The 20,538-nt window shown below is 41.9% G+C and overlaps 2 protein-coding genes across 2 annotated transcripts; both read left to right on the top strand.

Moving 5' to 3' along the window:
* Window positions 1–2,034: 2,034 nt before the first annotated feature.
* LOC102798583 (uncharacterized) lies at window positions 2,035–9,067 on the top strand. The gene is made up of 4 exons (XM_006805394.3): window positions 2,035–2,689; window positions 2,773–2,853; window positions 5,076–5,260; window positions 6,887–9,067. The coding sequence occupies exons 1-4, from the start codon at window positions 2,614–2,616 to the stop codon at window positions 7,766–7,768; spliced, it is 1,224 nt and encodes a 407-aa protein (XP_006805457.1). The 5' UTR covers window positions 2,035–2,613; the 3' UTR covers window positions 7,769–9,067.
* Window positions 9,068–15,186: 6,119 nt separating this feature from the next.
* Window positions 15,187–20,183, top strand: LOC102777609 (troponin I, fast skeletal muscle-like). Its single transcript, XM_087844173.1, has 7 exons — window positions 15,187–15,268; window positions 17,329–17,362; window positions 17,492–17,528; window positions 17,608–17,736; window positions 17,918–18,007; window positions 18,318–18,494; window positions 19,988–20,183. The coding sequence occupies exons 2-7, from the start codon at window positions 17,355–17,357 to the stop codon at window positions 20,081–20,083; spliced, it is 537 nt and encodes a 178-aa protein (XP_087700299.1). The 5' UTR covers window positions 15,187–15,268; window positions 17,329–17,354; the 3' UTR covers window positions 20,084–20,183.
* The last annotated feature ends 355 nt before the right edge of the window (window positions 20,184–20,538 follow it).

The raw sequence follows: 20,538 nt of genomic DNA, 5'->3' as shown, positions 1-20,538 counted from the left end.
TCCCTTTTCAGTAATAATTAAAATGTACCCAAAATACCACACATTTTAATTATTATTTTGAATAACAATTCAATCTATAATAAAACAATATCACTGTTATCTGTGTTTGAAGTCGATTAATTGTTAATAAAGGTGCAAAAGAAACTGGAGAATAAACTGGGGTCACCTGTTTGTGAGAAATTCAGTGTCTGCTGATCAGCTTACACCAGCCATGGCCTTCATTGTCCGGCTTATCTCCTGTGAATTTACCCTCCTGCTTATTGACAAAAGCGGCTGGATACACTCACACTTCATTATGGAGAGCAGTGACATCAGCAGATCGGTGGGTTACCAGGTTACCTGAAGAGAAGCCCAGACCATCCAATTAAAACATACGAAGAAGAAGAACAGGATCAACTCTGCTTCAGTCATTCAGTCTGAGAAACAGCTGCAGCCTGCGTGTCTCTCTCTCTCACACACGGTGAGTAGATCCCATAAACTTATGCTACAGACTTCACTTTACACGTCATCTGACCATTTCTGCCATAAATGTGAATTTATATTTATTTAGTGAAATATTTGGAACTTTAAACGAATGTTTCCATCTTTAATCCTTAATTCTTCTGTAAGGTTTTGTCTTTGTTTAACTAGGCACAACCACAAAATATACTCTGGATTCCATAAAAATAGAAATAGTCAAATAGATTTAATAGATCTTAAGGAAAGCTATGGTACAATGAGCTACTGGTAGATTAAGCACCTAACAAAGACTAGTTCACTGGTAACCTGTTCAGGGTTAACGACATTTACAACTAAGCCTTTAAACAAAATATCTGCGCGTTTCATTGAAATAGTGCGCACGGAAGAACAAAATAGTTACAATGGATCACTCAACAGCAAGAACAATATCAAAAAATAAATAAATTTATTTTCAGTGATAAATGATCCAATGATTCTACAAAGAGCGAGGAAAATTAGCGGCTCAAAAACCAGTAGACGGGATGAAAGTGTGTAAAACACTAACCGAATAATATTATAAGCGCAGATCTCCCTGAAAACAGGTGTGGTTTTGATACAAGGGGTAACTCTTCTATTAGGAACTGCTATTAGAAACTATTCCACCGAAATATAAGTGTAACAGCTGACCTGTGTGACGTGCAGAACAACTGTAAACAATATTTCGCATAATATTGTAAATAAGTGTGTTGATGAAAGGAATGTTACTGTGCCACACGCGTAAATGCGCGCAGCGCTCTTTCCAGCAGCCGCATTTCTGAGAGTCTAACCGTGTTAGTTAGTTTTGACAGATATTTCACTTTGGTTCAAAACAGATTCAATATGATGAGTCCATCAGCGCGTGCGCATTGCTGAGAAAATATTCCAGCTCAGTTCTGCTCTGTTTCGGTGAGTTTTATTACTACAGATGCAGAATTATGCTCAGCTCCGAAGTCTCAGTGTGAGGGCTGAGTGAAGAGCTGCAGGACAAAGCCAAAGCAGAATCAGACATGTTTTTGTGGCATGCCGCAGAGTGAATCAGAATTGCGTGAATTATTTAAATATGTCTCCCAAGATTTTGTGAAAAATACCCATAAGCACGCCTTTCGGTAGCAAAACTACAGAAGAGGATGAGGTTCCACTGGGGGGGATATACTGAAGATGCGCATTTTGAAGTCAGCTCAAGTGAGGATTTTGGCAGTTCTCCCGCTCATGTTTTCCATTAAGGTTATTTTTTTTAGAAAGTGCATTGGAAAAGATAATGAGGTTGTTTTGGGTTTTTTGTTGTTGCTTTTCCCACTGCCCTGGGACTCACTGGAGTCACAATTTAATGAAAGCCTACAAGTTTGCGTTCCTTAGCCCCCGGGTTTTGTCTCGCAGGGAATTTCTATTGCGTATAATTACTTGCTGTTAATCTAGTTTTGCAAATACACCGTTTAATTTACTCAGATAATACGTATTCGTATTTGTTTAAAGGTTAAACGTTGTCATTAAGCGGGGGAAATCCTGTAAGGCTAATCCCAGGACAACAATTCCCATGGACTGGAGCCGGCGCGCTCACGGTGCTGATGCTGCTGCTGCTGGTGGTTAGCCAGGCAGCTAATCACTGAAGCTCCGGATAAATGGTCACATTTACGGCGTTTAACATCCACGTTAACCCGCGTCGTGTGGCGGCAGATGGACGCATAATATCGTGTGCATGTTCTTGTTGTCGTTTCGTGTAATGGAGCTGTACCACCCGTGTACGAGCCGTGAGCAACGGATACTTGTGCAGTCTACGGTTAGCTCGCTAACGCTCCGGGGATTTTTAAGGTTTACTGTGGTTAATGGCTCTAGTCGTCAAGCTGTCGTGAGCGAGCCCTGGTTTGCTGCAGCTTCGCTTCCCCACTAGGATTACCTGACGGTCAGAGCCTCCACCAGCTCCACGATATGACTCACACACAGTGAGCCGACCAGCTGGCTGGATGGCTAGCTCTTTCGTTAGCAGCTAACCTAAGCGGTGATGCTAGCAGCCGTTCGGGTGTCCGTACCGCCAACTATCTGAAGCCATGTCTGCCCGATGTAGCTGATGTGTTGCTCGGCTTGCCAAAAGATGAAGGGCCGGGGTTATGATGCGCCTCTGCCTGCAGGAGGCGGAACATGGATGCAGAGGAAGAGCGGAGTGCACACAAAGTTTTGGATCCAATGGTGCCCTGCAGGCAGAACGGAAGGATCGGTAAGACTGGTGCCGCTGTCCTTTTCTAATATCTCCTCTGTGTTTTAAGTTCTGTGTAAGGTGACCTCTCTGTCTGTGCGCAGGTACTTTGAGAACTCTCCACCGCCTGCTGAAAACCCAGAACACACTGCAGATTCAGTCCATCACCCGCTCAGAATGTGCTGGTAGGTCAAATCCTGCATGGGCAGAAGCTCCCTTAATCACAAGGTGTCACCACAGCGGGTAAAAGGTGTCATTAAAAACCAGCTGATTAAGATTTAGTTGATTAGCAGATTTTAAAAGGAGGGAGCAGCAAATCCCAGCCTTCTTTTTCCTGATTTCAAACTTGTGGACAAACAGAAGAAACGAGTCCTGGGTTTGAATAACGTTCTGCATTTTTTCTGATGGATGTAAGTAAGATGCAAACCTGTAAAAGTTGTGCAGAATCTCATGGTCAATTTATATGCAGCATAAGTCCAGTTTGAGCTCAGACAGGCTTTATAGTTATTTTGTTTTAAAGATATAAAGTTCTAATTTTTATCGTTTAAACATAAACGGTGAAAGTCAAAGTATTTATCTGTTCTAAAGAAATTGAAGTATGTACTAAACCCAAAAATCGAGCTATGAACCCGCTTTTCCTCCTTCATTGTCCACCTGTTGACCTCCTGTGAGCTTGGCAGTAACATCTTTGCTGGCAGTGACGTCCACTCTCCCCACAGAGTGACAGAAGCACATGCCTGGGAGAATACATGTGCATCAGCACAGATAGAATAGTATCTTTGCAAACAGTGAAGTTTCAATTTAAAACTGAAACTATTACAGATAGAAAACCTTCCTTCTGTTGTCTCTCGGTTTTAAAGCTTGAACTTGTTGGTCGAACGAGATGCTGACAGGAAACTGCAAAGAGGTAGATTAAATTGAATATGAATCTAATAATATAATTGATTTCAAATCTTCAGTTCACAAACTGTCTGTGTAAAACTAGTATGAACTAAAGCGTAGTTTTGGAGAAGTGTTTCATCCTTCATTCCTCAACTTGACTTTAAACCTTTGGAGTGTTTGCAGAGGATGATCTGATATCGTCGTGTTGGTGTTTGTTCCCAGATCATCATGAAAATGTTGTTCCAGGTTCAACATTGCAAGTGACCAATCATATTATTGTGACGTTATTCTTTTGCGCACCAACCCATTTGTGCATTTATGAAATTCCAATGTTGCAAGGACAATATCGGTTCTGCTTAGCATTTATTAAAGGGTTAGGGTTAGGGTCCGTTGATCGGCGGACAAAGGCGGTTTCTCGCAGCTTAAGTACAGTTTTTTGTTTTACGCCGGTTTTTTCCGAAGTCGCAAAAGTATGACATCACAACATTCTGATTGGTCACTTGCAATGTTGATCCTGGAACAACCTTTAGTATGATGATCTGGGAACAACACCAACACGAGGATATCAGATCGTGCGTTTGCAGATTTGGGGAAAATGGTACCGTAACACTAGGGCTGCACAATTAATCGTTAGAAAATCACGATCTCAATTCAGACTTATGTGCGATCTCATTTCCAAATGACAACGATTTAAAAAAAAAAAAAAAAAAAAAAAAGAGAGAGAAAAAGATGACGATTGCACCACATTTTGATCCGGGACATAAGCTGCATGAAAACAAGCGCTCACTCTTCCTGCTCAACAAATGACAAGGGCGGAGCCTTATACCACGATACAGAAGTCAGCTGGCAGGGAAAAAACAAAGGAGAGCACCTGAGAGATGAGGAAGCTGTAAAGGCCAAGAAAGTGACGGTCAACCACCCAAACATCAATAATGGGAACCTTATACAGCGCTTCCCTATACCCGTCGAACTCCCGCAGGCACAAAGAAATTACGGAGGCTATCACTTATCACCTGACCAAAGATATGGCTCCATCAACACTGCAAAACGAGGGATTTAGGAGAATGATCAACACCCTAGACAAACGCTACACAGTGCCGTCCCGCAACTATTTAAAAAATGTTGCACTACCTGCTCTATACACGCAGCGTCGAGCAACGGTGGGGACGCAATTACAAGCAGTACAACATTTTGCGGCAACGACAAAATGTGAGACATTTGTTGTTTTTATGTTTATTTATTGTTTTTATGTTCAGTCTCAACTGTTACGAAGTTGATGTGCAGTTAATAAGTGCAATAAATATTTATACTGGAAAAGAAAATCGTGAGAGAATCGTGATCTCAATTCTAAGCCAAAAAATCGTGATTCTCATTTTATGCAAAGTCGCGCAGCCCTACGTAACACACAATTTTAAACTGTTGTTTGTGAATGAGAATTCTTTTCATGTCGTCTCCACAAACATCGGAGAGGAGAAGTTCTGTTGTTTGCCTTTTGATCTCACATGCGGCCTCCTGGGTGTTTCAGGTTCCTGTCCGAATCTAATGATGAGTAGGAGCGAGCATGCCGATGCAAGGCCCGTGCCCGTGGCCCTCACCCCCCAGCTCCCTGCCAGAGCCCACCGGCCTCTCTGCGTGTCGGTGTCCTCCGACAGCAGCGGACGCTTCAAGGCTCTGGAGACGCAGGAGTGGAAGAACAACCTCAAAGCTCAGGTACACGAACATCTGCTGCTATGTCCTCAGCAGGAGTCGAGGAACATCTGGATCCTGAAACGTCTTCATATTCAAAAAAACGGCGTTTCTAAAAGAATGAGTTTGTAACTGTGGACTAGTGTTCACATACAAAAATAGGCACGTCCATGCTTTTATTTCTATAACTAAATACTATATTAATCAATTAAAGAACAACAAGAAAATAATGAAAAGAAGTAGGAACATTTTGGAAATCTTGCTGAAAATATTTGAATAAACTGAAAGTAGAACAGATGCGTCTGAGTGATGGATGTTGTCTTAATAAATCAATCTGATAGCAGTGTAGGTCACAGAAGATGCTGACTACAGGTTCCTCTTTTTCTTGCAGAAAGGTGACAGGGTTCTTAAAGCTTGCGGCTGTATTTCTACTTCAGTAGATCCAAGAGAAAGTCCATGTGGAGTTTAACTCCTCACAGCGTGGAAGGGTGTAGAGAAAGGATTTGAAATGGGTCCATATTAGGGATGCAACGATACCAATTTTTACAAACCGATACGATACCGATACTTGGATCTGAGTACTTGCCAATACAGAGTACAAAAACCGATACTTCTACCACACACACACACTGAATTGGAAGACAGGTTTTATTTTATTCTCTGCCGATAAAAAATAAAATCGTAATAAAAATGACCACAAAAAAATTTCAAGTGAAAAATAAGCACTTCTGTTAAATTATTGCAGAGTCTCCACATTGTAATTTTACAAAATATCACTGAACTATTGGCACTGTCTCGAGCTTTCAGAATAATAAATAAACACTTCTGTTTGGAATAAAATAAACTTTTAAATTATTGCAGAGTGTCCATATTGTAAACAAAATAACGAAAGTATTTGGCATTGACGAACTCCTCATCTGCCCGTGGATCATCAGTCCACTGTGCCGTTAAACCGAGGACTGACATCGCGCACACACTGCTTGTCTTTACCTCTTCAGAAAGTTTTGGCACCATTATCTCCCTGATGTGTGGGCGGTTGGAAATTTCATATCACGGCTCGAGTATGCTGAGAAGACGGTTCAATCCTATGTTTTCCACGACCGGCATTGGCTGGTCATCCAGAGTGATAAAATGAGTCAGAGCCTCTGTTATTTTAACTTCCCGTGGATTTTCTCTTGACATTTTTCATCGCTTTTCCAAAACCTGAGTTAAAGTTGGCTGTTCCACACTGCTGACATTTTGTTTAGCCTAGCTACAGCAGCCTCCAGTTTCTCTTTTTTATCTGGAGCTGCCAGTCTCACCCGCCTAACCCTGTGCCTGTTTAACGCGGGATGTCCCCCTAGTGGCCAATCTAAAAAACTACAACAGAAATGACAAGCCACCCTCTGATTAATGAAATAAGTTAGTATCGGTTCATGGTATCGGTTAACTTTTACGAGTATGAGTACGCACACATTTTACAGTATCGGCCCCGATACCCGATACCAGTATCAGTGCATCCCTAGTCCATATCATATGTTGGAAGCACTGAGGAATCTGTGTTTCCTGGCTTTTTTATGAAGGGCACTGCTATGGACTTCTCAGGTCTGGTTGGTGTGACAAACTGCTGTGAGAGTTGTTATCCATGTTTCATTTGTGTCTGTGTTGCAGATGGAGAAGGCTCACAGTGCAGGAGCAGCCAGCAGCACGGGTTCTCTGGAACGAGCGTCCCTGTTCTGCGCCTCTGCTTCTACCACAGTGTCCAGCTCCGGCCTGTCCAGCCCTGTGGAGATACTCAACAAGAGCAAGTCCTCCAGCCGCTTCTCTCTCTTCTCGCCGCCCTGGAACAGCAGCTCAGAGTCCGACTCCAACCCGCCGTCCCGCTCCGGCTCTAAGAAGCTCCGCAACTACAGCCGTAGAGCCGCCACGGGGCCGGCCGGAGCGAGGGGCCCTGATACGCCAGAGCCCAAACCCAGTGGTCCCGAACACTTCCAATACTCGGAGCCCGTCATCTCCAAGGTGACCGATTACATCTACGTCGGCAACCTAAACGCAGCGTACAATGGCCGTACGCTGTGCCGCAACAACATCGATAGCATCATCGACATGAGCAGCGCTCCAGGAGAATCGGCCCCCTCCCTTAGCCTCATACCTTGCACCTGCTCTCGCGGCGCCCGCCACAGCTGGTCCCGCCTCAAAGTGGACATCGGAGATGTGCCGGACGCTCTGGGCGATGGCCCGTCGCTGAAGCAGCGCTGTTTCGAGGACATCAACGAGTGCATCAACGCCTCCACGGAGAAGCGGAAGCGCGTCCTGGTCCACTGTCGGGACGGCTACTCTCTGGCGCCCACATGCATCATCCAGTACCTGATGGTGAAGCAGAACATGAGGCTGATCGCTGCCTACGAGCTGCTGAGGGCCAAGTACCCGGTCAACATCAGAGAGTGCCACCAAAACGTCCTCGTGAGCCTGGAGAGGGCGCTGCGGCCCGGCGGAAACATTGACCCTGAGTGCTTCAAACAGGCCATCTCACGCAAAGTGGCGTGGACCTGATTTTGTTTCCCATCATGCTCAGCTGCTGCTCGACGCCCTCTCTGCTCCTCCCACAGTATTGGATCCTTTCATACAGACAACCAAGGGCAGCTGTAGACTGATCACATGGATATTATTGTCCCCACTTGTGGTTGTGAGAATTTGATGTATTTCCTCTTCAGACCTGTAAATGTGACCTGGCCGTGATTTCCTCCTTCATACTCGCCAAATAGGAGACGCAATAGACTTTGCTGTAGTGCGCAAAGCTTCTCGGTATAACAGTGTGATAGTGTTGGCTGTATAGTTGATATAGTCCTGCTTCAGTTCTGTGCCACACCGTCGTGTTGCTGTTCTATATCAGGGGAATTTCTTACCGGGTGATCTCAGGAGATTATTGATGTCATACTAGAACCGTGTCAGTGCTCGTTAGATTATCCTGCAGCTTCGTTCACACGTGGAATCAAAAACGCAGCTCGGAGAGTCGGGAAGGGTTCCGCAACAGGTCCGAAAGGGTTATGAAGCCGTTGCCCGTTCACGTTATGCATCCAGCTGGCACCACGGCCACTGTAGGAGCTCTTCCACTTCCTGTTCATGCCATTGCACCGATGTTCGCTGCAGATCAGACGAGAGCGCGTAAGAGTTAATGGAACCAAAATGTCCCCACAAGAGCCCACATTTGATTTTAACTTTGAAAAATGGTGAACGGATGATAATAATAAAGTCTCTGAACTTGAATAAAACACGTTTATGTCTTTTAAGAAGCCGATCTGGTCCTGATTGGTCAGATAAGGATGTCTGATAGGATAGCACCCATTTCTAAACAATAACTTGATAGTTTAACCCCCAAACAGGCTCTTCCATGTTTGTATAAGTAGCAGCCGTGCTGTGACGTCTCTAATACTCACAGAAATGCCTTTTTTAACTCAAATATATCATTTGTGTGTTCTTTATTTTTCTTAAAATCAAGATGAACATTTCCCGATGAAAAATACCTATTCAGCAAAATTGATCTCGGAGGGCTGCATCATTTTGGGCTATCGCCCAGGTTCGGTAAGACGAGCACCAGAGCGTGGTGCAACTCGTAACTGTAGCTCAGTGCAACTAAAAGAAAGGACGCACTTGCTGGATGAGCAAAGTTGAACTATAAAAATCAAACCGATTGCAGATTGAGTCGGGTTATCGCAAATATGTTTGCCCAATTGCTCAGCCTAGAGTTTGCCTTTTATGGACGACTCAATAAAGCAAAGTATGCCTGGATGCACAAAAACACTACTGCATGTTGAAAACGACCTTTCCTAGTCGTGTAAATCCAGTGTGACATCGCAGATGTGTTTCAGGTGGCGGTAATTCCACTGGTGAGACATGTAAGCCTGTAAAGGATGATTTTCTTTCTCGCTTTAAGATGTGAAATAACTGTAGAAGCAAGCGACCATGTGGGACGTCTTACAACATGGACTCTGTTACCAGCCTGAACGTTGGGCGAGTGCTGTAATGTATCTGTTTAGTTTACACGAATCATTTTACGTAAAGACAGTTTAGTAGAACTAATAGAAAAAAGATGGCAATGTCCTGATAAAATAACTGTTGCCGTGTGTAAATGAGGTCACCTGTGATTCAGTACTCTCCCAATAGTACATTAACCCAGCGCAGCGTCACTTTGCGTTGTCTATATGCACATTAGAAAACCTAAAGATGCAACAAACTGGAATTGCACCAGTAGGGGTTGAAAATTCCTTCAGCCGTGCTTGGAATGGCCGCGGCTTTCAAATATTTGAATGCTTATTAAATTCTAAGTGTATCTGTTGTATCTTCAAATACATATTTTTCCCTATTTTTGTTTTTTCTAGTGAGCTACTGTAACATGTTACTATGTGCAGATGGCTATAAGACGTAGTTGGTGGTCACCATTAAACAACTAAATAGACTAAAGGACGGGCAGAGCTCATCTTGTTGTGTAGGAAAGGTCAACAGAAGCTGCTCACGAGTCTTCTGTTAATTTAGCTCATTGACTTTAATTATGCACCGCATAGAAACGTGTTTGTATATCAGTGGATTTATACTTCTGCTCTCCACATATGTAGTTTCTGCAAACCCTCTACTGTAACACATTGAATCGACGCAGTGGAGTGGAAGACAGCGATTCAGCTCGATGAGAATGGTATAGAATTGTTTTACTAAGTAAGTCCACTGCAAAGTCCACCAGGTAGAGCTAACACGTCGCAAGCTAGCCACAACTGCACGCAGTCGTTTGAGAAATCATCAGTCTTTGCTTAGAAATGTCCACCCTAGTTTTTACCCAGAGAACCTCTCCTCACAAATTTACTAAGTTTAAATGTGAGCTGCAGACTCGGGCTGATGCTGGATCCATTTAAGAAAAAGTTTTAGTGCCAACTGTAACCTGCCATCAGGTTCATGTAGACGTTTGGGCAAAGTTTGGAGATCTATAGCTGATAAAGTCTTAGTTCGGAGTGTCATAGTAGATGAAATATGGACTTGGGTTGAAACCCAAACAAACAGTCTGTACTCCAGCCAATGGAGGACATGCATGCTTTTTGTTATCTTTAGATCTACAGCTGCTTCCTGGATTATGTTGCAGTTTCATCTTCTTCTGTCTTAAAAGGGAACTTTTGCACATGGACACTTTGTGTTGCTTCTGACCTTTTTGTGCCGTTATCTATCTTTTATGTGCTTATTTTTTTATTTATTTTCCCCCCTGAGGTCATGCTCGACAGGATGAACGGTCCCTCTTGTCCTCTGTGAGGAAGACTCGAGCCTCGTTTTTAGTGACAGTTCTGTGAATTTGAACTTTGGCGTGCAGTGAAGTTGAGTGACATGCATCTCTTATCAGTATTAGTGCACCATCATTGCTGAGCTGCTATTCGGGGTTTATGCATGGCAAGAGGTAATTATTTTTCTTTACTTTTTCGCTCCACTGCTTACAGAACTGTCTAAAAAGAAGAGTATTAAAGTTTCCCTGTGAATGTTTAAAGACACTTAACATGACTGAGTTTCACAATGAGGAAAAAGGAGACCATGTTCATTAAAAGTAACCAGATGAAGGTGTTAACAGCAGTCAGGGCTTTGAAGTCATGAGTCAAATTCTTCTTAACCTACAAATATTTTGTTAAATGTCAGAAAATGGTGAAAATGATCTTTTCAGAGGTACTGTTTTGTCTTTAAAGGTACCCTTTTTATTTACCCTTTGCAAATGTCACCACCAGGGGGCAGCATTTTAACAGCAGGTGTATTAAAACATGTTCAGATGTGTGCTGCTGTTCGTTAAACTTCCAACGTTTCCTCTCAGCCCCGATTCCTCTAGACGATTTGCATTTTACCAGGTTAGCTGTGGAAATGGGAATCTGCTCTTGGATGACTCACTATGCCATCCTGTGGTACGACACGAAACAACGGCATAGGCCTGTTTTAACATCAGTTGATGTCGCTTCAACACAGTACACAGATGTGTTTCAATTCAAAGCAGTTGCTTCTTTACATTCTGTGGGTGTAGTTGGTTTTTAAGTAAATATATAAGCTGTGAAAGGCTGATGGTGTATTGTCATCACTCAGCCAAGTTTTATAGCTGTATCTAATAAAAATCTTGTATGCGTTTGAATCACAGTGACCTTGACCTGAAGGTCAGAGGTCAGCTTTTCTGAAAATCATCTAGGAATTTCAAGTTTATACAATAGACACGTCTACTAAGAGGCTAAAAGGATAGCACTGGCAGTTGCCTTTTGTTGCGTGTGTTAAATTAATGAATTTAGAAGTACCTTTAAAAACACAAACATTTGCATCACCATTTCTGGCTGTAATTACTTTAGTTATATCTTTAATGCTTACGCAGGCGTGTGTATCAAAAATAGGAAGTATTGTGGAGGACCAGAACTGCCAAAATTAAAAATGAAATAATGATTCAGTAAAGTGTTAAAAATATTAAAATCAAACGTAGGCTTCATTTCATAAACTGTGACATTAATTCATATCTTTGTTTCTTAAACTTACCGTTTTTTTCCCGATTTTCCTTTTTATTCACTTTTAAGTTTAATTTGGGGGTTTTCAGATGATTTGATTAGACAGTGCAGATGAGAGGAAGCGACACATCAAATTACCTGGGACATACCACTGAAATGAACAAAACAAAATCAAAAAAACAAAAGGAATTTTAAATTAATTGTAAAGGAAATTTTAAAAAGTCATTTTTTAAATTAATGTGCATTTTGATATTTTAGGTGTAATAACATAGATGTATATATGAGGTCTTTTATTTTTGATTAATTTGGTCTTCCATACATGCATCTGCTTGTAGTAATCTGTAGGAGGTAGAGCCAGGTGGAAGGACTTCTAAGGAGCCGTACTGTTTGGATGTCAGTGAGTGAGCAGACGGTGACGGTAGCAAAGGTTGAACACTAGTGGGGATGTATTTACCACCTGCTCTCATCAATCAGCACTATCCTGCCCTCTCATTGGTTGAGGAAAGTGCTGAACCTCCCACTTCTCACCCCGAGTGGTTATTTTGCCAGTCATTGCTTGAAAAAGTTGAATGTCATTGAGTGTTGATGGTCTTTGGTCGCCACATCACTGCTAGCCACTTCCTTTTTAGCCAATTTATTGTACAAAATTATATATATTGTTAGGACATACAGAAATGAGCTCATTGCCAAATTCTCACTTAAATGGAAGTGTAACATCGGATGGTCCATGTATTTTCGTAAGGGGGGAAATGGACCAGTGTCCTTTGCAAAAAGTTTCAATGTTGAAACCACTGCTGTGGGTATCATGTGAACTACCGCAAGAAATTCACCAATGACTTCCATATTTAGCTCCGATTCTATCTGAAGTCTGTCAAAATGTGGGCTGGTTGTTAAATGGCATCAGGGCAGAACTGGTACTCCATCACTGCTGACTGGGTTTTATTTTGCTTGTAGTTTCATTTTTAATTTCATTTTTTCCATATTTTTTTTCGGGGGGGTGTCTTAGTGAAATTTGGTATCAGACAGGCCGCCACGGTGACCCTGGCATCACAGTTCATGTGATGGAGTCGAATCTAAAAGTACGGTGCCTTCATTTGGAGTCATCTCATGAGCGTTTGGTGACGTTTGCACACTTTGTATGACTTTAACTTCTAGATATCTTGTAAGATGTTGAATATTTTTGGATGTTTTATTTTGAAAAAGAAGAAGAAAAAAGACCTTTGTGTGACTCGTCCTTGCTGTGATATATTTGCAGACTTTAGTGTATAGTAGCGGTGAGACTGAAACGGATTCTATATTTGACAGATGTTTTGACGCTCGTGTAGTGGAAACGATCATCAACAGATTCTTTTTCTTTCTTTTTTTCCCCCCATCGTCGTAAACTCTCGCCATCTTAATCGTCATATCAGACTGAATAGGTTTTCTAACTCGTTCTCTCAGGTGATTTCTCAGTATCCCAGAATGTTCTCAATGAATACGATGTGATTCAGAAATGTGAAGCAATGTATTTCTCATGTCGTGTTTATTAATCAGATTTAATTTGTACTGTTGAAATATTAAAGAAACCGATGTATCTAACAGCTGCTCGTGTGTTGGAAGTGATTTGAGCACACACAGCTCTGTTATGTTGAAGCCGTTCAGAGTTGGTGTTGTGTGCACGCTTAGGTGACTGTGATGTCACCCATTACCATTTAAGAAATTAGCTCATTGCTAAATGTTGATTTGTAAGCCACTCCCACCCTGGAAGTTCCCTGAATAAGCGCAATGTGGAGGTCAAACTGTCTCCTGTTGCTTCGTTTGTGCCCTGGTTCCTCTGACATACACTAAAGAACTAAGTTCCTTCAATCAGGAAATTTCCTGCAGTGGAGCCAGAGAAAGAAAAAGACAGACGTCCAGAGAATATGAGACAATATGAGATCCGAATGATCAAAATCTCCAAGTTCCTGCTGGAGTATTTCAATTCAATTCAATTCAATTTTATTTATATAGCGCCAAATCACAACAAATGTCGCCTCAAGGCGCTTCATAGATACAGAGAAAAACCCAACAATCATATGACCCCCTATGAGCAGCACTTTGGCGACAGTGGGAAGGAAAAACTCCCTTTTAACAGGAAGAAACCTCCAGCAGAACCAGGCTCAGGGAGGGGCGGGGCCATCTGCTGTGATTGGTTGGGGTGAGAGAAGGAAGACAGGATAAAGACATGCTGTGGAAGAGAGACAGAGGTTAATAACAGATATGATTCAGTGCAGAGAGGTCTGTTAATACATAGTGAGTGAGAAAGGTGACTGGAAAGGAAAAACTCAATGCATCATGGGAATCCCCGGCAGCCTACGTCTATTGCAGCATAACTAAGGGAGGATTCAGGGTCACCTGGTCCAGCCCTAACTATATGCTTTAGCAAAAAGGAAAGTTTGAAGCCTAATCTTAAAAGTAGAGATAGTGTCTGTCTCCTGAATCCAAACTGGAAGCTGGTTCCACAGAAGAGGGGCCTGAAAACTGAAGCATTTGGAGAGACAGTGCCGTCCACTTCCTCTCGTACAGCCCGCTCACCTGCAGTGTCACATTTTGTACTTTCTGCTCCACTAATTATGTTCCAGATTTAAAATCTTAACATTAAATATAATAAAAGGCTATAGCATAAACGATGAAGCTACCAAGCAGATTTCAGATATATTGAAATGAGTTCCAGCTGTAACAGCTGCACGATCGCTGCTGAATACAAAACACTTATGTAATGCAAAGCAATTATCAGACTCGTGTGCAGTAATACGCCTGAATGAGGGCACAGGGCTGCACAAGAGCATGAAAATTGTTCCCAGTGTAGTCTTTACTCTCCCTCTGCTGCCACATTAGCAAAAAAGCCTCGTTTTAAGCCACTGGTAGAGCTTCAGCAGCATATCAGAGCATGAAAACAGCAGATTGCATGGAGCTGTCATGTCACCTCTCCTCAGATAAACCTTTTTTCTATTTCTCATCTATTGCCTTATTAAGAGGAAAAACAGGAAACAGTGGGGAATTCCCGCTCTGTTTTTTCCCTCCTGCACTGAAATGTAGAAAGTGCTTGGCCACCTTCTGTTAACAGCTTCTTAATCGTATCCTTCAGCCAGGGTCTTGACAACATTGCTCTGCCCTCCCACCTGCTGTCTCCTTAACTTTCATCACTCCTGCTCCGTGATCTCCTGAAAATATACCAGAGGAATATACGCTGTTTGATTTGCAACTTCTGCGTTTCTACTCAGTACAGGAGCGACTTCCTTTTTGGGGGTAGGAAGAGAATAATTCAATAAGCAAAGCAATCTGGGCAGAAGGGGTTATTTATAATGACGAGATAGGGCGGGGAGATTCTCAGGGGGTGAGGAGGGGAGGTCAGATATAATATTTCAGGTGCTGGATCCCATTGGTCAGTGAAAAAGTTGCCTTCCATAAAGAGAAAGATGGGGTTCCCTTTGCCTTTTGGGAATGCAGTATATATACCAACTTATAGCACCAGGAACGAGGCTGCTTCCCAAATCGGTTGGTCCCTTCTGTTTTCCTCATCAGCCAAAAGGTGAGAAATCTCTTAAACTACTTTTTGGACAGATCTAGTTCTGTTGCAGTTCATTGGAGGGATCTTTTTTGAGGTTTTGGTAAAAGCTAAAGCTAAACTTGTGATGTGTTGAGAAGAAACGAGAACATTAGAAAGTGTCACTGCAGGATGATGACGATGACGATGGTGATGAGAAGCTTTTTAATGCCAGTATGGTTTGTTTTGGGGGTGACGCTGTCAGCGCTCCAGGTGTGAAGTGCAGTGTGATGAGGTGCGCTGGTGCAAACGGACTCTCGCGTTTGGAAAGCGATAGTCCCAGTGTTTCTCGCTGTGTCATCACAGAGGTCGTGTGTCACATTTATCTGGTCTAATGAAGTCAGCTCCATGTTTTATACAGATAAGCTCCAATACATGGAAACATCAGCACCCAAAACATAATCGAACGCAGTGAAATGTCATCTGTAAACAGTTTGAGAGCTTCAGCACCTGTAGCTGTCACGAGTCCAACCAAAGTGCGACAGCTGCACAGAAGAAGCGCACCGATGGTGTTCTGCCTTGCAAGTAATTAGAAATGCGTTGCATTTTCAACTCTCTGTGATCCTTCAGTGGTTGTTTTGTGGTACGTTGTGTCATTATCCCAAAAGAAAAGCTTAAAGTCACTTCAAACATGTGCTCTCCCTTTTGTATCATCAGTACTTTTTTCTTCTCATGGTTTAAATTTCTGATGTTTGGAGTTTGCGAGTTCTAAAAAGTTGAGTGTTGTTGAGAAATGGTGGGAGGTTGAAGGCATCAAAATAACTTTACATTTATTGCTTTTTCTTGAGACCATCATTCAACCAAAACTGATATGTTTTGGTTGAATGAAAAGATCCACATCTTTTAACTGATGATGATTTGTGTGTGTTATTCTATAGAAATATTAAGCTTTTTATTGGATTCTGTTTTAACCCTCTCAGGCTCAAATTAAGTTTTTGTTACTAATGCACAAAAGAATACCTGCAGTGGTACTTCTGAGTAAAAAAACCTCATAAAATATGTATGTGGGGTAATCAGGTTGTTAGCTTTTACTTGTTGCAAATCTGCAACGCCTGCATTGAGAGGGTTAATACTTGCTAGAAAACTTGGATGAGATTAAAAAAAAGAAGAAAGGTTCAAACTGCAGATTTATGCAAAGTGACGCTACGATTCTGTATTCTGGGCTGAATCTGGGTTAATTTGGTCATTTGCAGGAATGTCTTGTTGGTCCAACCTGGACCAAAAGTCACGATGTAGGCCTGATACTATTTAGAGCAAATGTAGTGTGTGCTGTTGGTAGTCCAAAAATCATGAGCTGAGCAAGAAAGGTTTTGCAATTATTGTGTGGACCACATGTGGTCCAAATGCCACAAACAATCTTGCCATCTATGCCATATAAGGTGCACCTAAGTTAAGGCAGTTGGACTCACCCTTAGTCTGTACCATCAATCAGGGCTGAATGTGGCCCAGAGTCAAAGGAGCTTGCAAAGAAAAGCGTCTGGACTTCTTTAAGACTTCTTTAAGAATGTGGCCCAGAGAAACTGCAGATTGTGGACCACATTTGCGCTAAACATTTATTGCTAGTTGAGTAACGAGTACTGAGTACCTAAGGAAGATTCTTGATTCTTCTTGGTTAAAAATGGCAGGGTCCTTATTTCCCTTCTCTCGGTCTGGGTGCAGCGATTGTTGATCTGGATTGTTCTGCTCAGTCTCTATTTTCAGAGAAGGCATTTCATGACTCATGTCTGAGATGTTTGCACCAACACAGGAGGTATCAGGTTTTTCTTCATAATCATCCAGAAGACAGACAAGGGAACCCAGGGGGGGACAACAGGACCCAAAATCCCGATCCTAATTTAGCCTAGAGGCTTTTCCTCAAGGAGTACCGCTGATCCTCAAGTCGGTGTCGTGTTTCTCCTAAGTGGAGTTATTCTTTCCAATAGAAGCATTCTTGAACTGTTTCTCACTTTAACCTGCCTTCCTTCCCAATCTTTCTGTTAGCCCATGACTTCCCAGTTATTTCCTAATAATTAACCATTCTTGTTTCCCCTGATGTTTCTCTGCAGGGTTTTGAACCCAAACAAACACCAAGATGTCGGGGTGAGTACTTCTGTCTTGTTTTTACACAAGTCTGAAAAAGTTCTTAAACATTTTGAAGTAAAAAAAAGATTTATCTAAGCTGATTTTGAATTTTGAAGTTTGCTTATGACAAAATTGATTTTCTTTTAGGAAAAAAGTGTCATCAAGTCGTAAGCATCAGCTGAAGGTAAAAGCTTTTTTGCAATTGGAACTATTTGCAATCTGCATGTACACTCGACGTGACATGTATGTTTTTTTTTTTGAAGAGTTTGATGCTATCCATCGCTAAAGGTATACTGGAGGAGGAAGAAAGAGAGCGAGAGGAGGCAAAGAGGAGGTACATAGCTGAGACCTGTCCTCCTGTGTCCATGCCCAGGACCATGCAGGAGCTGCAGGCACGTCACAAAAGAGCACCAACACTTGTGCTGAGGATGTCACACAGACTAGCGACCTGGCTCGTTAATGACCATTTCATGTCCAGCATTTGCGTTCTAATATGCATCTCTGTTGGGTAACGTCTGGAAAAGTTCATAGTTGCAGTGCATTTGTAACAATGGCTTTTGCATCTGTGCTCAGGATCTGTGCAAGGAGATCCACCGCAAGATCGACGGGATCGATGAGGAGCGATACGACCTGGAGATGAAAGTCAACAAAGCCAACAAAGAGGTAGAATATAACCCTGGGAACCTGCCGTGCGTCCATCATCAGACGCTCGGGCTGTGCTTTGTTTGAACATTTAAACTAAGGTACCGGTTGATGGTAAAGTCTTCCATGGGGCAGAAGGATGTCATGTCAGATTTAGGGAGTGTGAATAAAATTATGAAAACACAGCACCGCTGCCCAGATGGCAAACCTTCTACTTTTTTTCACCTGACACTTTAATGTCCTGATGATTAAATAAAACTGGAATATCCAGTTTTGATCAAATTCCATGCTGAAGAACTTTCATCATGGTCTCTGTAATCTGCTTTTCCAGATCGATGACCTGAAGATTAAAGTCCAGGACCTGATGGGCAAGTTTAAGAAGCCCGTGCTGAAGAAAGTACGCATGTCTGCAGACGCCATGCTGAAAGCTCTGCTGGGCTCCAAACACACAGTTAACCTGGACCTGAGAGCCAACCTGAAGCAGGTCAAGAAGGAGGTGAAGGACGAGGTGAGGACCTGGTTGGATGCATATTTTATAAATGTGGTTGTTGTTGTCTCAAAAGCAGCAGCCAGTAATGTTTATCAATGTGCATTTATCACTTGATGCTATATTTTTTAGGTTTCTAACATTTTGTCACTTAACCAACGTTTAATCAAATTTCATTAAATAGCAACGACATTTGATTCTTCTTTTGGTCATATTTGGTCGTGACCAGTGTTGGTCAAGTTACTTGAAAAAAGTAATCAGTAACTAATTACTGATTACTTCCTCAAAACAGTAATCCCGTTACTTTACTGATGTTTACTTATTTTCAAAAGTAATTAATTACTTAGTTACTTAGTTACTTTTTAAAAACACGATTTACAACCTGAATAGGTAATAAAGTGATAGATCTTTCAGCCCAATTCTACTTTTTCTGCATAATCATCATACAAAATGTAATCAAATGGAAAAGTCTCTTTTTAAAACTTGTTTTATTAGTTTTAATCTTTTAACTTTATGCATCAAGCAAAAATTTAATTATATGCAACATTCTCTGACTGGAAGAAATTTGTTTAATATTTAAACCTATTTTCTGCACATTCCTGCACATAAAATAATATATTTTGTGTGTTTACACTCAGTCTTTCAAATAGATGCAAGTAAAACACAGCAGAAAATAAATAAAGTCAAAGACTAGCGGTCCTGTTGCTCTATTTTCACCTGTAAAGCAGGAGTAGGGTAGGCGGAGGTTTACCCTGGTGCAGGTGTGCAGCGGTCAGTGGAAGAATCTGCGAGTTTCTCTGTGAGTTTCCCATTACGTCGTAGCTACTCGGTGCTTGCTTGGAGGTTTAGGGTTTTTTTCGCTGTAAAAAGAAGTTTTCTTCCCACGCACAACGGACACTAATGTTTTTGTCACTTTTTATGGAATCAAACTCAAAGTAAGGTCAGTACTTCCACGCTTTAAACGCTGCACGCTCATACTCTCTCTGCACTCGATATATGATCCATTGTTGATCTGCACACAGCTGTTGTCACGAACATCGCACTTGCTTACGTCACTGTCATGAGACATTCTCGCAAAAAAATCACGGTTTTAGTAACGCAGCGTTCCTACGGGAAAGTAACGGTAATCTAATTACCGTTTTTGCAATGGTAATCCCTTACTTTACTCGTTACTTGAAAAAAGTAATCGGATTACAGTAACTGTACTGCCGGTTACTGCCCATCTCTGGTCGTGACTAACACTGTTGAGTCTCAGGGTCCACACATCGGTCTACATTGTACTGAACAGATCCCATGTGTGTTGTGACATCTGGGCCACATCTGGCCATATAACACTTGTCAACACCCTAATAGAGCGGTAACTGCAAAAGGTGATCGAGATCATGCCCAAATATTTCTGCTTTTGGTGAAATGTGCCTTTTATCGCTGTATTCAAATGAAAACAGTTTATTAGACTCTAACTTGGTGTCTGATTAAAGCACCTAACCTGGCTCTCTTTTTTGGTTGTGTTTTAGGACAAAGAGCTCCGTGATGTCGGCGACTGGCGCAAAAACATTGAAGACAAAGCCGGCATGGATGGGAGGAAGAAGATGTTTGAGGCTGAGGCCTAAAAAATGCTTAAGAGTATTTTTCGTTTCTGTTTGTCACTGACGGGCTTAATGTGACGATTAGAAAGCACATGACCATTTTTGATCCTGTAAACATTTTTACTGAATAAACAAAGAATTCCTGCTGAAGAAGATGTGCTGTCTTTACTTATGGTAATGCCAACCAGGTCGAAGCATTTCTGGTTTACACTAATAGAAACCAAACTGTGACAGTATAGACAGCCACAGTCTAAAAAAATAACCTCTAAATGATAACTGCGCTGTGATGGCTCATGCTTATGGACAGTGTTGGGGAGTAACGGAATACATGTACCGCCGTTACGTATTTAAAATACAAAATATGAGTAACTGTATTCCGTTACAGTTACCGTTTAAAAAGGTGGTATTTAGAATACAGTTACTTTGTTGAAATAAATGGATTACACGGCGGTACTTCCCTGTTTCATATTGTGGCGGGT

Source organism: Neolamprologus brichardi, chromosome 7, assembly GCF_056152115.1.
Source record: "Neolamprologus brichardi isolate AB-2024 chromosome 7, ASM5615211v1, whole genome shotgun sequence".
In the NCBI taxonomy this organism is placed as follows: Eukaryota; Metazoa; Chordata; class Actinopteri; order Cichliformes; family Cichlidae; genus Neolamprologus; species Neolamprologus brichardi.
The sequence above is the reverse complement of the archived record's forward strand: the minus strand, read 5'-3'. Positions and strand labels throughout refer to the sequence as shown.

Excerpts from the sequence above, each read along its gene's own strand:
- LOC102798583 (XM_006805394.3), top strand. The coding sequence starts at position 2,614 with ATGGATGCAGAGGAAGAGCGGAGTGCACACAAAGTTTTGGATCCAATG. Across the intron at positions 2,854-5,075 it reads CACCCGCTCAGAATGTGCTG|GTTCCTGTCCGAATCTAATG; the intron begins GTAGGTCAAATC and ends TGGGTGTTTCAG. Across the intron at positions 5,261-6,886 it reads AGAACAACCTCAAAGCTCAG|ATGGAGAAGGCTCACAGTGC; the intron begins GTACACGAACAT and ends TCTGTGTTGCAG.
- LOC102777609 (XM_087844173.1), top strand. Across the intron at positions 17,529-17,607 it reads GTCGTAAGCATCAGCTGAAG|AGTTTGATGCTATCCATCGC; the intron begins GTAAAAGCTTTT and ends TTTTTTTTGAAG. Across the intron at positions 18,495-19,987 it reads AGAAGGAGGTGAAGGACGAG|GACAAAGAGCTCCGTGATGT; the intron begins GTGAGGACCTGG and ends GTTGTGTTTTAG.